This window comes from Hyla sarda, chromosome 2 (assembly GCF_029499605.1).
Source record: "Hyla sarda isolate aHylSar1 chromosome 2, aHylSar1.hap1, whole genome shotgun sequence".
Lineage (NCBI taxonomy): Eukaryota > Metazoa > Chordata > Amphibia > Anura > Hylidae > Hyla > Hyla sarda.
This window is the reverse complement of record NC_079190.1, coordinates 131,796,104-131,809,741: the sequence shown is the minus strand read 5'-3', so window position 1 is coordinate 131,809,741 and position 13,638 is coordinate 131,796,104. Positions and strand designations below refer to the sequence as shown.

General features: G+C 38.6%; 1 protein-coding gene across 1 annotated transcript in view; it reads left to right on the top strand.

Moving 5' to 3' along the window:
• Positions 1-10,620, top strand: part of DIAPH3 (diaphanous related formin 3) — an 882,879-nt gene extending 872,259 nt beyond the window's left edge. The window contains exon 28 of the mRNA XM_056555485.1: positions 7,812-10,620. Coding sequence (XP_056411460.1) covers positions 7,812-8,068 — 257 coding nt within the window. The 3' untranslated portion in view covers positions 8,069-10,620. The remainder of the gene's footprint in view (positions 1-7,811) is intronic.
• The last annotated feature ends 3,018 nt before the right edge of the window (positions 10,621-13,638 follow it).

Sequence of the window (13,638 nt, the reverse complement as noted above, 5' to 3'; positions counted from 1 at the left end):
GTACCTCAGAATTCAGGGAATAAATCTTGAGTTTTATTTCTTTGTCAACAACCTACTGTGTTACAGAAATTTTTTTTATAAAAATAAAAAATCTGCAAAAAAATTACATTTTTAAATTTAGCCTCCACTTTGCTTTCATTTCTGTGAAATGCCTAAAGGGTTAATAAACTTCTTTAACCCCTTAAGGACCCGAGGTTTTTCCGTTTTTGCATTTTCGTTTTTTCCTCCTTACCTTTAAAAAATCATAACTCTTTCAATCTTTCAGAGATTGCAGAGCCATGACGTCACGCTGCTCCGTCCCCTGTAACGCCCATCATTACGCACAGAGCGAACTCGCTCTGTGCAGCAATGATGGTGCAGTGCCACAGCGGGGATCCCGGGGATCCCAAGCAGCGGGACTGTGGCGATCTGACATCTTTACCCTATCCTTTGGATAGGGGATAAGATGTCTGGGGGCGGAGTACCCCTTTAAGGTCAAAACAGGCTGCTGAGTAAAGGGGTTTTAAGGACGCAGTTTTTAACTGTTTTATATTTCCATCCACAGAGGAGTTTGAGGGCTTGTTTTTTGCGCAACCAGTTGTCCTTTGTAATGACATCACTCATTTTACCATAAAATGTATGGAGCAAACAAAAAAATACTATTTGTGTGGGCAAATTGAAAAGAAAATTGCAATTTTGCAAATTGTGAAAGGTTTTGTTTCCACGCTGTACAATTTAAGGTAAAATTACATGTTTTCCTTATTCTGTGGGTCAATACAATTAAAATGATTATGATTACATGTACCACTTTAAAAAAATCTCTAACTTTTTTACCAAATTAGAGCATTTAAAATCTCTCTATTTTGACAACCTATAACTTTTTCATTTTTCCATATAAGTCGCGGTATGAGGGCTCATTTTTTGTGCCTTGATCTGTACTTTATATTGATACCACATTTGCATATATGAAACTTTTAATTCATCTTTTTTTATATTATGTGACAAAAAAGCAGCAATTTTTTTTTCTTTTTTTTTAACGTTTATGCCATTCATCGTACAAGATCAATTACATTATATTTTGTTAGTTCGGACATTTACGCACGCAGCAATACCAATCATGTGGTTTTTTTTTTACTCTTTCTGGGGGTACAAAAAAAGGGATGATTTACATTTTTATTGGGGAGGGGATTTTTCCAATTTTTTTTAACTTTTTTTTTATTTTATTTTTTTACATTTATACTTTTTTTTATGTTTTAAAATTCCCCATAGGGAACTATTTATAGCAATTCTTTGATTGCTAATAGTGTTCATGGCTATGCATAGGGCATAGCACTGATCAGTATTATCGGTGATCTTCTGCTCTGTTCTGCTCAATCTCAGACCAGAGCAGAAGACCCCTGGAGATGGACAGATGCAGGTGAGTGATTGCTAATGTCCACTATTACCGGCGGGTCCCCGACTGCTCCCGATCATGTACAGGACGTAAATGTACATCCTGGTGGGTTAAGTACCAGGGCACCAGGACATACATTTATGTCCTATGTCGTTAAGTGGTTAAGGGAGCTGCAGCATTTATATAGTGCTACAGCACCTTTTTGTTCTAAATATTAACAAAAAACCAACCTATGTACCACAAGTGATAAGGAAGCAACATAAAACTCCATTACTTCTCATTATGGAAAGACCCATGTAAATGATAAAACCACTTTTCCTTTGTGAAGAAGGGAAATATGTCTGGTCTAATATGTGATAATGTAGATATTCTAAAAATTCAGCACAGACCTGCATATTAATTTTAACTTCACTTCAAGAATGGAAGACTGATCAGACAGAAGCAATTACAAGACTCCTTTGTTTAAATAGCAAATCTGTGCTCAGCTCTTTCTCCACCCTTACAAGTACATTTTATACACCCTCTAAACCATCCCAGAATTCAGGATATCCGATAATCTGGCACTCAAAGTCCCATTAATGCTGGATCAAGGGAGTTATACCAAACGGTTTGATATCTTATCATTTCAGTGTCTAAGACTGTCTTGTAGGGAACTGGAGTATTTCTTAGTGCACATGCTGCTCATGTCATTGAAGAATATATGTATTAACATCACTATCTTTTTTTCTTATCAGAAAGCTGTTTTTCCTTACACAAGCAAGACCAGATCTTAAATTTGTAATTCAATTATAGGTTAATGAAGCATTGTAAGCACTATTTATTACTGCATTTTTAAAAAGTCACAAGCCAATTATGCAAAATGTCTATATAACTTTCTTCACCTAGCAATGTAAATAGATTTAACCTTTCTATTAATTACTTGTTCATGCAGAGCTCTGCTTTCAATAATGCAGCATTTCCTGTAATAGCATTATTTTTCAAAGACATGGCTTTTTCCAAATTTACACCATTTTAATGAAAAATTGAACCACTTTCTCTGCCCACTGCTCATTACCAGACCAATATGCTGCAAGCCCCCTCTTACGTGCGGATGAAATTAATTTCATTATTGCATTTGGCTAGTTCACTCTTACCCATTTCTTCCTTCTTTATGATTATGTGTGCTAATATAATATTCAGTATAATGTTGAAAAAGCCATTATTAGAAGAAAAACAACCTTGAATATCTCCAAAGGACTCACGGTCTTAATGCTGTAGATCAAAAGTTACACACCTGATATATATTTAGCACTGGTGAATATCTAGCATTACCTTTCTTTTCAGTGATGTATTGCATCTTGTTTTTCCCATTTAATCTTTTAGGCTATGTTTAATTGGACATTAATTGGTGATAGCTTCCTCCAACAACTGAGTCTGATAGTGTAGCCAGACTGATAAATGTTTCCCTAAGTAATTTACATTTCACCTTATTGGCAGGTGTAAAAAAGGACAGAGGAGATATAGATACACAAGAGTGAGATAGGGAGAATTTCACCCACCATATACCGAACACTGAGTGAGAGCTCAACTGACCCACTCCTTGTCGGTGAATCAGAAATCGGTTAAAACTACCAAGTTTGACCTGGAATTGTTTTCTGACACTTTCCTTCTTACAATGTACATCTGTGAATTGAACATATGACTCTAAAGCTGTGTTTTTGCAAAAAGAACAAGAAAAAAGGAAGAGTGCTTCATATGGTAATATTGTAGGAAACCAATACAAGTATATATACACACTAGATAGGATCACTAATGGAAAAAATATGCACAAAATCCATGCAGATAATTTGCTGGGAGCAGTAGTGCTGTGTGTAGTCTCTGCTCCGATTGGGTCCCTATTATTATTATAGTATTTTAACACACATATTACCTGAAATTAATTTTAATACACAATGTGCTCCTGAAATGAACACACAAATGTGTGTTTTGTATGTACCTCACATGAAAAGGAGTGTGTCCCCAGTCCAATAAAAAAAAGATACTCACCTGTCCCGACATTATGATTGGAGATGCAAATCTGGATTTTTCTGGCCAAGCCTGGCTTTCAATGTACTACACGGGCAACTCAATGGCATAATCACTCAATCACTTTATGTATCATAAAAAAAAAGGATTGATTGGCAGGACCAAGTACTCCCTTGCACCCACTAGTGTATTGTAAAATTCAATTGTATCTGCATTCTTAGGACATAAATACATCTCTATAAGAGAACTGGGTTGGGATATCACTTCTCTGAGGTTTCCTGAACCAGTTGTTTCAACAATTGGTTTCAAAGAACCTGCCTGATCCCACCCCTGCTCTGAAGTTGTGGCCATTTTTTTCCCCAATAGATAAATTGGCTTAATGTCTGGACAGTTATATGAAGCACTATTCAATATATGCAATCACAAAAGAAAAGGAAAGTATCCAGCACTGTCACTTTATCCTATGAGTATACTTCCTCTAATAGTGTGGCTAGTGTTAGCAGTCTGTGTTCTCCTATGGGTGGTGCTGCATGCAAGATTAAACAATGCACAATGGAATAACAAAAGAGAAAGTGCGGAGCAACTCACCCAGTAAATCGGAGGCAGCGAGGCACATCACGGTTAGGCGATGATGGAGCGGGGAGGCGGTAGGTGGAACGGTGGGAATCAGGCGTCGGGCCACAGCCGTATCGCACTGTTAGGTGCTTCGTCAGGCCCCTGCGACATCATCATGCTCACTCCACTGGTTTAAATTACCTGCCATATCACGTGATACAGGTGAATGGGTGTTGCCCAAAAACTTTACACTTAAGTGCTCAAAACAAAAATAAGTGGGTTAAAATCAACTGAGGAGGAAGAGATCTTACATGTGAACAGGGACTAAGATCTAATATATCATATTAATGCACCTAATTCATTCTTATCGTTTAGATCTACCGGTCCTAATGCATTTAATCGTAGAATCCATCTGGATTCTTTTAATAATAATGTTCGATCGTAGGAAAAGCCAATAAAAGATAGACATCAAACATTATTAAAAGAATCCAGATGGATTCTACGATTAAACGCATTAGGACCGGTAGGTCTAAACGATAAGAATGAATTAGGTGCGTTAATATTACATATTAGATCTTAGTCCCTGTTCACATGTAAGATCTGTTCCTCCTCAGTTGATTTTAACCCACTTATTTTTTTGAGCACTTAAGGGTAAAGTTTTTGGGTAACACCCATTCACCTGTATCACGTTATATGGCAGGTAATTTAAACCAGCGGAGTGAGCATGATGACGTCGCAGGGGCCTGACAAAGCACCTAACGGTGCAATATGGCTGTGGCCCGACTCCTGATTCCCCCTGTTCCACCTTCCCCCTCCCCGCTCCATCATTGCCTAACCGTGATGTGCCTTGCTGCCTCCCATTTACTGGGTGAGTTGCTCCGCACTTTCTCTTTTGTGATTCCACTATGCAATATATGTTATTTGTGGTCTGCACTTGTATGTCAAAGATATACCAGAAAGACACCAAAATCTTGATTCTGTTCACTGCGGAGACACCACATCTAGTGCCAAACACTCATACTCAAGATTAGTGGTTGTGCTGTTTTGGAGACGTTTCATGTAGGGATCGACCGATATCGTTTTTTTAGGGCAGATTCCGATAGCGGCCGATAGCCTATAACTTATACCGATATTCCGGTATAAGTTATCGGCTATTTATCCGCCCGGGACACCGCTGCAGATCATTGATTTAAAGCTGGCGCTTTGAATCAATGAACTGCAGTGGCTTTTGCGGTGCCATAGACTGCCGCCGCCACCCGTTTCTCTCCCCCTGCCTGTCCGGGGGTCTTCCTGAGTCCTATCACCGTGACCGCCGCTCCGCGCCCGCTACCGCCCCACCGCGCCGCGTCACACCCCCCACCGCACCTCCCCGGCCCCATTGCCTCCCCCATCCCTGGTTTTAGAATTACCTGTTCCCGGGGTCCACTCTACATCTGGCTCCGGTGGCGTCTTCCTGAGCTGTCACTGCGCACTGACGGTGACGTCAAGTCGCGTCACTTGTCATTGCGCACAGCGTATCGCAGGACGCAGCAGGAGCCAGAAGTAGTGTGGACTCCGGGAACAGGTAATTATAAAACCGGGGATGGGGGAGGCAATGGGGCCAGTGCGGTGCAGTGGGGGGTGCTCGCAGTGCGGGGGGCGGGGCATTATCGGATTATCGGCAAGGTAATTGCCGATACCGATAATGCCCAAAATCGTGATTATCGGCTGATAATATCAGCCAAACCGATAAAATCGGCCAAACCGATAATCGGCCGATCCCTAGTTTCATGCATAGTAGAACAGGACAGCTTTTCCAGAAAGCAAACAACTCCAAACAGGCAGGTATCACAGTGCGGTAGTTCTTTGTTTATTTCAATAATTCACACACAGCAATGAGCTTCTCACTTAACTTGGCAGGTACTGTCCCAAAGTCAGTCTTTTTGGTACAGTGTAGCAGTATCCAATGTACTCCAGAAAAGCTGAGCTTCGCTTCAGACCACCTCCTTTCAGATTTTCTCTGGCAGTGCTCACACACCTGTGAGATACGGTTTAGGACTGCAACACACCACAAAACTGAAGTATGGGAGGGATTTTATGACCAGAACCTTCAGTCACTCCCAAAGCCTGGACCCAAATGCTAGTCATATCTTACATATGCAAAAAGCCTCAGTGATACATACCGACCATCCTGCTTTCTTACAATTTAAACATGTATATTATTATTTAAAAGTCAGTACTTTTACCACTATGTTAAAGACTGGTAAGTTTGGTTATTATAAACCTTAGCCTGGCACCCATCAATCTGCTAATTCTTCTATCTTGATCAAAATAGCCATCACATAACCAGGATTACCAAGAGTTTGTACATTTTCAGGGTCCATATTATTATGATGGACAAGTGATGGAAACATGTTTTTCTTCTTATTTTAGATATGAGCAACATTAGGTTGTAAAGTGGACTCGGAGATCCATCATCTGTCCAGTCCACAGGATATTGAGATTTTACTCTACATTATTTTTTCATCTAGATTGGAAAATCTATAAAGCTTAATATTTGCCATAAAGCTAAAGTTTAATTTTACAGGTACATAAGATGTATTTTGTAGAAGGCTCTTATATGCTCAGATGTTATCCTTGAAACCTTAATAAAACATAAGTCAGGTAAACTACCCCACTGTACATCAACTAACCTAATCTGATATCTTTCCTTGTAGTAAGTATCAGATGACAGTAATATGTATTCTATGTACAATAGGTCAAGACAATATGCTGGACACTGCTGTAAGAGTAAATATTCTGCTGGGAAATCATGTCCAGTTTTAACAAATCCTAGTTAAACTGCACACATTTTCTTTTATGACTGAAGATTTTCTTTTCCTATATTTCTGTAACCAAACAGTGGACGCACTGTTGGTAATTGTCAAGATTGTGTGTAAAATACTCATCCATCATTGTGAGCCCCTGGTCAGAAAATGACAATGCAGTAAATATCTTCAGCAACCACCTTTTAATGTACAAGCTGTTTTCAGTAGGAATTTTCAGCTCTCGCATAAACCACACTGTCATGAGTGACTGCCTGTGCTCTAAAGTCATTACTATTGAGATGATAGGACATCTTTCAGCCGATAACCGAAAAACTTTAAATGTCATATCAAGTTTCTGAAGCCATTTTCAATCCCCCTGCACAAGGTTGCCTGAATATTGAATATGCCTGTGTAAAGAAGGCTGCATATCTTTGGGAGGGATCATTCTTGAAAATGAGCACTAACCATTTGAGGACTCAGCCGCCGCAAGTCACTTAATCATGAGCCAGTGTGGCCGTCTTTTTCCGCACTTGTGATAAGTCAAGATCATTGTCTCTTAATAGTCGCTTTCTAGAAAAAGATCACAATGTAGGAAAATGGATTTCTTGGGAACATTAAACTGCAGTGCTGATTTCATTGCAAATGTAAAGTTCCCTCCCGACACTGAGAGTTTATAACCAGGAAGACAAGCCTGCATATTCTTTGTAATAAATGCAAAAGAAAAGAAAATATATTTACTTCTGATGCTTTCTCTTTATCAGGCCTATTTTATGTGCAAATGCAAATTACCCTGATAAAGATGTATTGCCGTCATCAGTATCCTCCCCTCTCGGGCCAGATCAGCTATAAACAACAGCTCTACAAAATCGCTTCTTTCTAGAGACTGTCCTTTTTAATACCAGTATATATTTTCCTCTGTTTTTTTCCCTTTATGCCGTTGCACTTAAAGTATATTTTTTCCTTTCCTCCTCCTTTCAGCTTCAGCCCTAAATTACCTTTTCCATGTTCTATAAATTGGAAATATAATGCAATGTATGTTTGAAATGTAACTCAATTTAATAACCTAGCATTTTCTTTTCTTCTAATTTCCACAGAAAACCAAAAACCTCAATTTGAGAGATCACGATCACGACCAAATATCCACTCCACTACTGCAAGGGCTCCAGTTGCTAAGGAACTCAGTTATGAGTTGGATTCTCATGCGTCCGCAACAAGAAGCAAGGTTACCAGTAAAAAAGAGGTTTGCAACCCAGAAGGGCACAAGGACAAAGGGACAGGTCACAGCACTGCTGTCAAGGCAGAGTCAATTCCAGAAGTTGAAGCTTTACTTGCAAGACTACGGGCACTCTAACAAAATGTTGTGTTCTTTCCTGCTTTTATCAAAGAAATAAAAATAGAAACCAAACCGCAAGAGCTGAACTGCAAGTAACCATGCAAGGCAGCATGTGCAATTTCTAGCATTCCAAAACTGCTTATTCAAAAGAGTTTTCTATCTACCACTCCTTCCCTGGTCACTGGCTTATAAATGCCATACATACAGATCATATTAGTCCAGCACTGCAGTATGTTGCTTTCTGGCCAATATTTCCAGCATGCTGGAGATGACATCTACTTCTAGCTTCACATGTCCTGTAACTTCGCTAGAGTAGTAGGTGATATAGTGCCATAGCCATAACTATTCAGCACATATACTCATCAGCACATATACTCCTCAAGTTTTAGAGAGAAAACTAATCTAAAAAACACATACTTGAATATAAACATATATAATATATATTGTGATTGATTACAGGGAATCCAAAACTCTTTATTTCCAGCTGCTAGGTGGAGAATACATACTCCAATTTCGAATATTTTATCAATGTAACTGGCACTGCCATATCAGGCCACTACCATGCCAATTCCTCTATTACAAATATCAGCAACCAATGGTGAGGTGGTTTTGGTTAACAAAAAGATTCTTAGAAGACTTTTTCCTTTCTTTCATTTGTTATCCAATTTAGTAAATCCGATTGTAATAATGCCACAAAGTCATAGGTTATCTTGTTATGATTCTGAGTAAAAGTGCAATTTCTACTATTTCCCCATTGCCTATATAGGAAAAAATATTAAGTGATAAGCACCTCACTAGCTGCTAGTAACATGCATTTTATTGTTTCTAAATGTTCTTGGTATGACTGCTTTGTTACATGTTGTAATGAGGTCTTTTTTCTTGTGACCATCATTTTATTATTCAAATACAGATAAATTCTTCATCTTTTTCTATGCAACTTTGCAAATGCTTTTTTTTATTTTTTATTTATCTTACTGATTCTTTGTTTCCTCCTGCATTATATTCCAGAGCAGCATTCACAATTCTGTTGATTCCATTGGTCCCAGATGAGAATTTAACAGATGCAGCTTAGCTGAACACTTATAATGTTTCTGCACTGCTTTCTGTTACACTCAGTTTTGTGGGTTGTTTGTTTTATTGCACACTAGATTACAGTATAGTATTTGGTATTGAATAAATAAATAAATTGTTTCTGCATTGGAAATAACTAGCATGATCTGAGCAGATACTGAACAAGCAATAGATGCCTAAAAAGTGAGCTTGGATCCAGGCAAAATTGTGATTGTTGCAATAGACTAATAAAGGCTGTAACTTAGTAAGTTAAGTAATTTTAAGAATAATTGCCTTGTTATTTTGTACCAATTCTATGTAGACAATATTGGTATCTAAACTGTAGAATCTTAAATGGAAACTGACAGAAGGGGCACCATTCTAACCTGCTGCTACTACTAGGTCATAGTGTAGAGGATACCGGTCACAACTATGTGTTTTTTTGTTTTGTTTTTTGCATACGTCATGCTGTGAATGTGAATGCACTATTGCTGCATAGATATGTGTAATATTGCACTTAGGGTGTAAGGGAACGCCCCCAGAGCATCACACTTATTTGCATATTAGTATTTTCATTATTGCCTGACGCATGTAAACAATTAAAACACTGCTGTGATTAGCGTCACCCACACTCGAGCAGGTTAGAATGGGTGACCTTACTTTGTTTCCTGTTAAAGGTGAAGCTACACTTATTATACAATCATTTCTTGTACAGTTTAAAATTCTTTGTATTTCTTTTTGTCTATTAATATATAACAATGTTTTTGATAATGCACATTCACAATATATTTATGATATGATCAACGTATCCATACCAAAATACACTTTTTCTATGCATAAAATACTTTATATATACAGGGGCAAACAATCTGCTTTAAAGCAACAAATCTTGCAAATCAAAACCAATACATATTCCAGTTCTATAAGCACAAACCACAAGCTGTAATTAGACATAATGGCGAACATGTTGGCGTTAATGAACCAGATAGACAGAAATTAAAAAACCAAATGCAAAGGCAGAGTTTCTCTCACCCTCCGTCAAAGCTGGCATTCTCAGTCAAGGGTGAAGAGCACACATAACAGGTCAACAAGTCCAATGCTGGACAGAAATTCCACATGGTATTAAACGACTTGTTTTGAACCTTCAAAGCACTTAGCAATTGCCATCTGACAAGATGTCAGTACACGCCACAGCTTTCAGCTGAAACACATTAGGTTAGTTTATTATATATTTGTAAGGAATAAGGTAATATATGGTGTAGTCCTGATTGTAGAGAACATTGCCTTCTTTTAAGGAGCATTTCTGCTATAAATATTTTTATACGCCAATCTGGATCTTCTCATATTACCGTCATTATTTTACAAGTCTTGCATTTTTTATTACCATAGTGCATTACATTCTATAAACACTACATGTTTATTATTGGAATTGCTATTAAACTTGCAAATACCTCATCCATTTCACTCCTCCATCCACCCTCCTCGTACAGCACAAGTTGTGTCATGCTCTTTTTGAACAATACTCAAAGAGCACTCTTAATGGGCATGTGGGTCAGCTTTTATGAGGCCTTGTGATTTCTGTGCAGTTAATAAATATAATCTCATGTTGTAACATTGTGCCTGATTATGTAATCTAAACACTGCAACGAAAGTCACATGGAAAAGTCTTATATGGAGTAAACAAGTGCAGCTCACATCTACATAAGCCATGGCTATAATTTCATAACTGACCAATGTAAATACTAATGTGAAATAAAGAGAGGAGTTTGCTACGTACCACGTATATGTGTATTTTCTTTACTAAATGTGTTTAGAACTTTGTTTTATTAGGATAATTAGGGAACTCCACACGAGACTGATAGTTCAGATATCGATAGAGCTGAATGACTGCCTTACTGAATAGAAAAAATGGCTTGTAACCTCTTTGGTCTTCTCTATTGAAGCTTAAACAGCGCCTAGGGATTAGAGAGAAAATATACATTCCCTTGTGCCAAACTTAATCATGGCCTTAGCAAACAATTGTTAAATTTGTGAACCCATTCTAACACTCTTAAACCTAAAAATAAATAAAAATACTGACTATAAAAGGTGTGTGCGAACAAAGGCTTATATATCATTACTAAAAATGCAAACATTATTTTGGTTAGTCAACATAAAAAAAAAAAAGCTTCAGGCTCACTCTTTAACACCTTAAGGACATGCGCCGTAAATGTACGGCGCTGCATAGTGTCACTTAGCGCACGGTGCCGTACATTTACGGCGCCGCTGTGATGCGAGCGCAAGAGATGTGCTCGCTTCATTCCCGGCGGGTTCCTTCGGCTGTCAGCATCTGCGGACCCACCGGTAATGGGGGACATCACCGATCGCGCTGATGTCTGCCATTAACCCCTCAGATGCCGTGATCAATACAGATCACGGCCTCTGTGGCAGTGCGGCACTTATAATGGCTGATCTGATCGCCCACGGTAATGCCTCAGGGAACAGATCAGCCAAGATGGCGGATGGAGGTCCCCTCACCTGCCTCCCTTCCTCCATCTCCCGGGGTCTTCTGCACTGAAAAGTGTAAAAAATAAATGTACAAAAAAAGTTAAAAAATAAATTTGAAAAAGCCCCTCCCCAATAAAGTTTTTTAAATCACCCCTTTTCCCCTTATTAATACAAAAAAGCGTAAAAAAACATAAATAAACATATATGGTATCGCTGCATGTGTAAATGTCTGAACTATAAATATATAATGTTAATGATCCCGTATGGCGAACAGCGTAAACGTTAGAAATGTTTAACTTTTTTTTTTTCTTGTCACATCAAACTGCAAATCAATGTAATGAAAAGCGATCACATATACACAAATGGGGTACAAAAAACAAACTACAGATCATGGCGCAAAAAAATTAGCCCTCACACATCCCTGAATACAGAAAAATAAGAGTGTTAGAGGTGGTCAAAATAGGGCAATTTTAATCATATTGATTTTGTAAAAAAAAAAGTTTGAGATTTTTTAACAGCAGTACAATAATAGAAAAGTATCATTTTAATCGTATTGACCCAGAGAATAAAGAAAACATGTAATTTTTACCGTAAAGTGTACAGCGCGAAAACGAACCTACACAAAAAATATTTTGGGGGGTTTACCATACATGTTAGGGTAAAATGAGTGATGTCATTACAAAGTAAATCTGGTCACGCAAAAACAAGCCCTCATATGGGTCTGGGAATGGAAATATAAGAGAGTTATGAATTCTTGAAGGCGAGAAGGAAAAAACGAAAACGCTAAAATAAAATTGGCTGTGTCCTTAAAGGGGTACTCCAGTGGAAAACTTTTTTTTTTTAAATGAACTGGTGCCGGAAAGTTAAACAGATTTGTAAATTACTTCTATTTAAAAATCTTAATCCTTTCAGTACTTTAAAATAGCTGTTTGCTTCAGAGGAAAATCTTTATTTTTTTTATTTCTTTTTGCGGTGCCCACAGTGCTCTCTGCTGACACCTGATGCCCGTATCAGGAACTGTCCAGAGCAGGAGAAAATCCCCATAGCAAACCTATGCTACTCTGGACAGTTCCTGACATGGACAGAGGTGTCAGCATAGAGCACTGTGGACAACACAAAAAAGAAAGTCAAAAAGTTAAGAATTTCCTCTGTAGCATACAGCTTCTAGAAAGTAGTAAAAGGATTATTTATTAGAAGTAATTTACAAATCTGTTTAACTTTCTGGCACCAGTTCATTAAAAAAAAAAATTCCACCGGAGTACCCCTTTAACCCCTTAAGGACGCAGGACGTAAATGTACGTCCTGGTGAGGTGGTACTTAACGCACCAGGACGTACATTTACGTCCTAAGCATAACCGCGGGCATCGGAGCGATGCCCGTGTCATGCGCGGCTGATCCCGGCTGCTGATCGCAGCCAGGGACCCGCCGGCAATGGCCGACGCCCGCGATCTCGCAGGCGTCTGCCATTAACCCCTCAGGTGCCGGGATCAATACAGATCCCGGCATCTGCGGGAGTTCGCGATTTAAATGAACGATCGGATCGCCCGCAGCGCTGCTGCAGGGATCCGATCATTCATAACGCCGCACGGAGGTCCCCTCACCTTCCTCCGTGCGGCTCCCGGCGTCTCCTGCTCTGGTCTGTGATCGAGCAGACCAGAGCAGAAGATGACCGATAATACTGATCTGTTCTATGTCCTATACATAGAACAGATCAGTATTAGCAATCATGGTATTGCTATGAATAGTCCCCTATGGGGACTATTCAAGTGTAAAAAAAAATGTAAAAAAATGTAAAAGTAAAAGTAAAAAAAAAGTGAAAAATCCCCTCCCCCAATAAAAAAGTAAAACGTCCGTTTTTTCCTATTTTACCCCCAAAAAGCGTAAAAAACATTTTTTATAGACATATTTGGTATCGCCGCGTGCGTAAATGTCCGAACTATTAAAATAAAATGTTAATGATCCCGTACGGTGAACGGCGTGAACGAAAAAAAATTTAAAAAGTCCAAAATTCCTACTTTTTTAATACATTTTATTTAAAAAAAAATTATTAA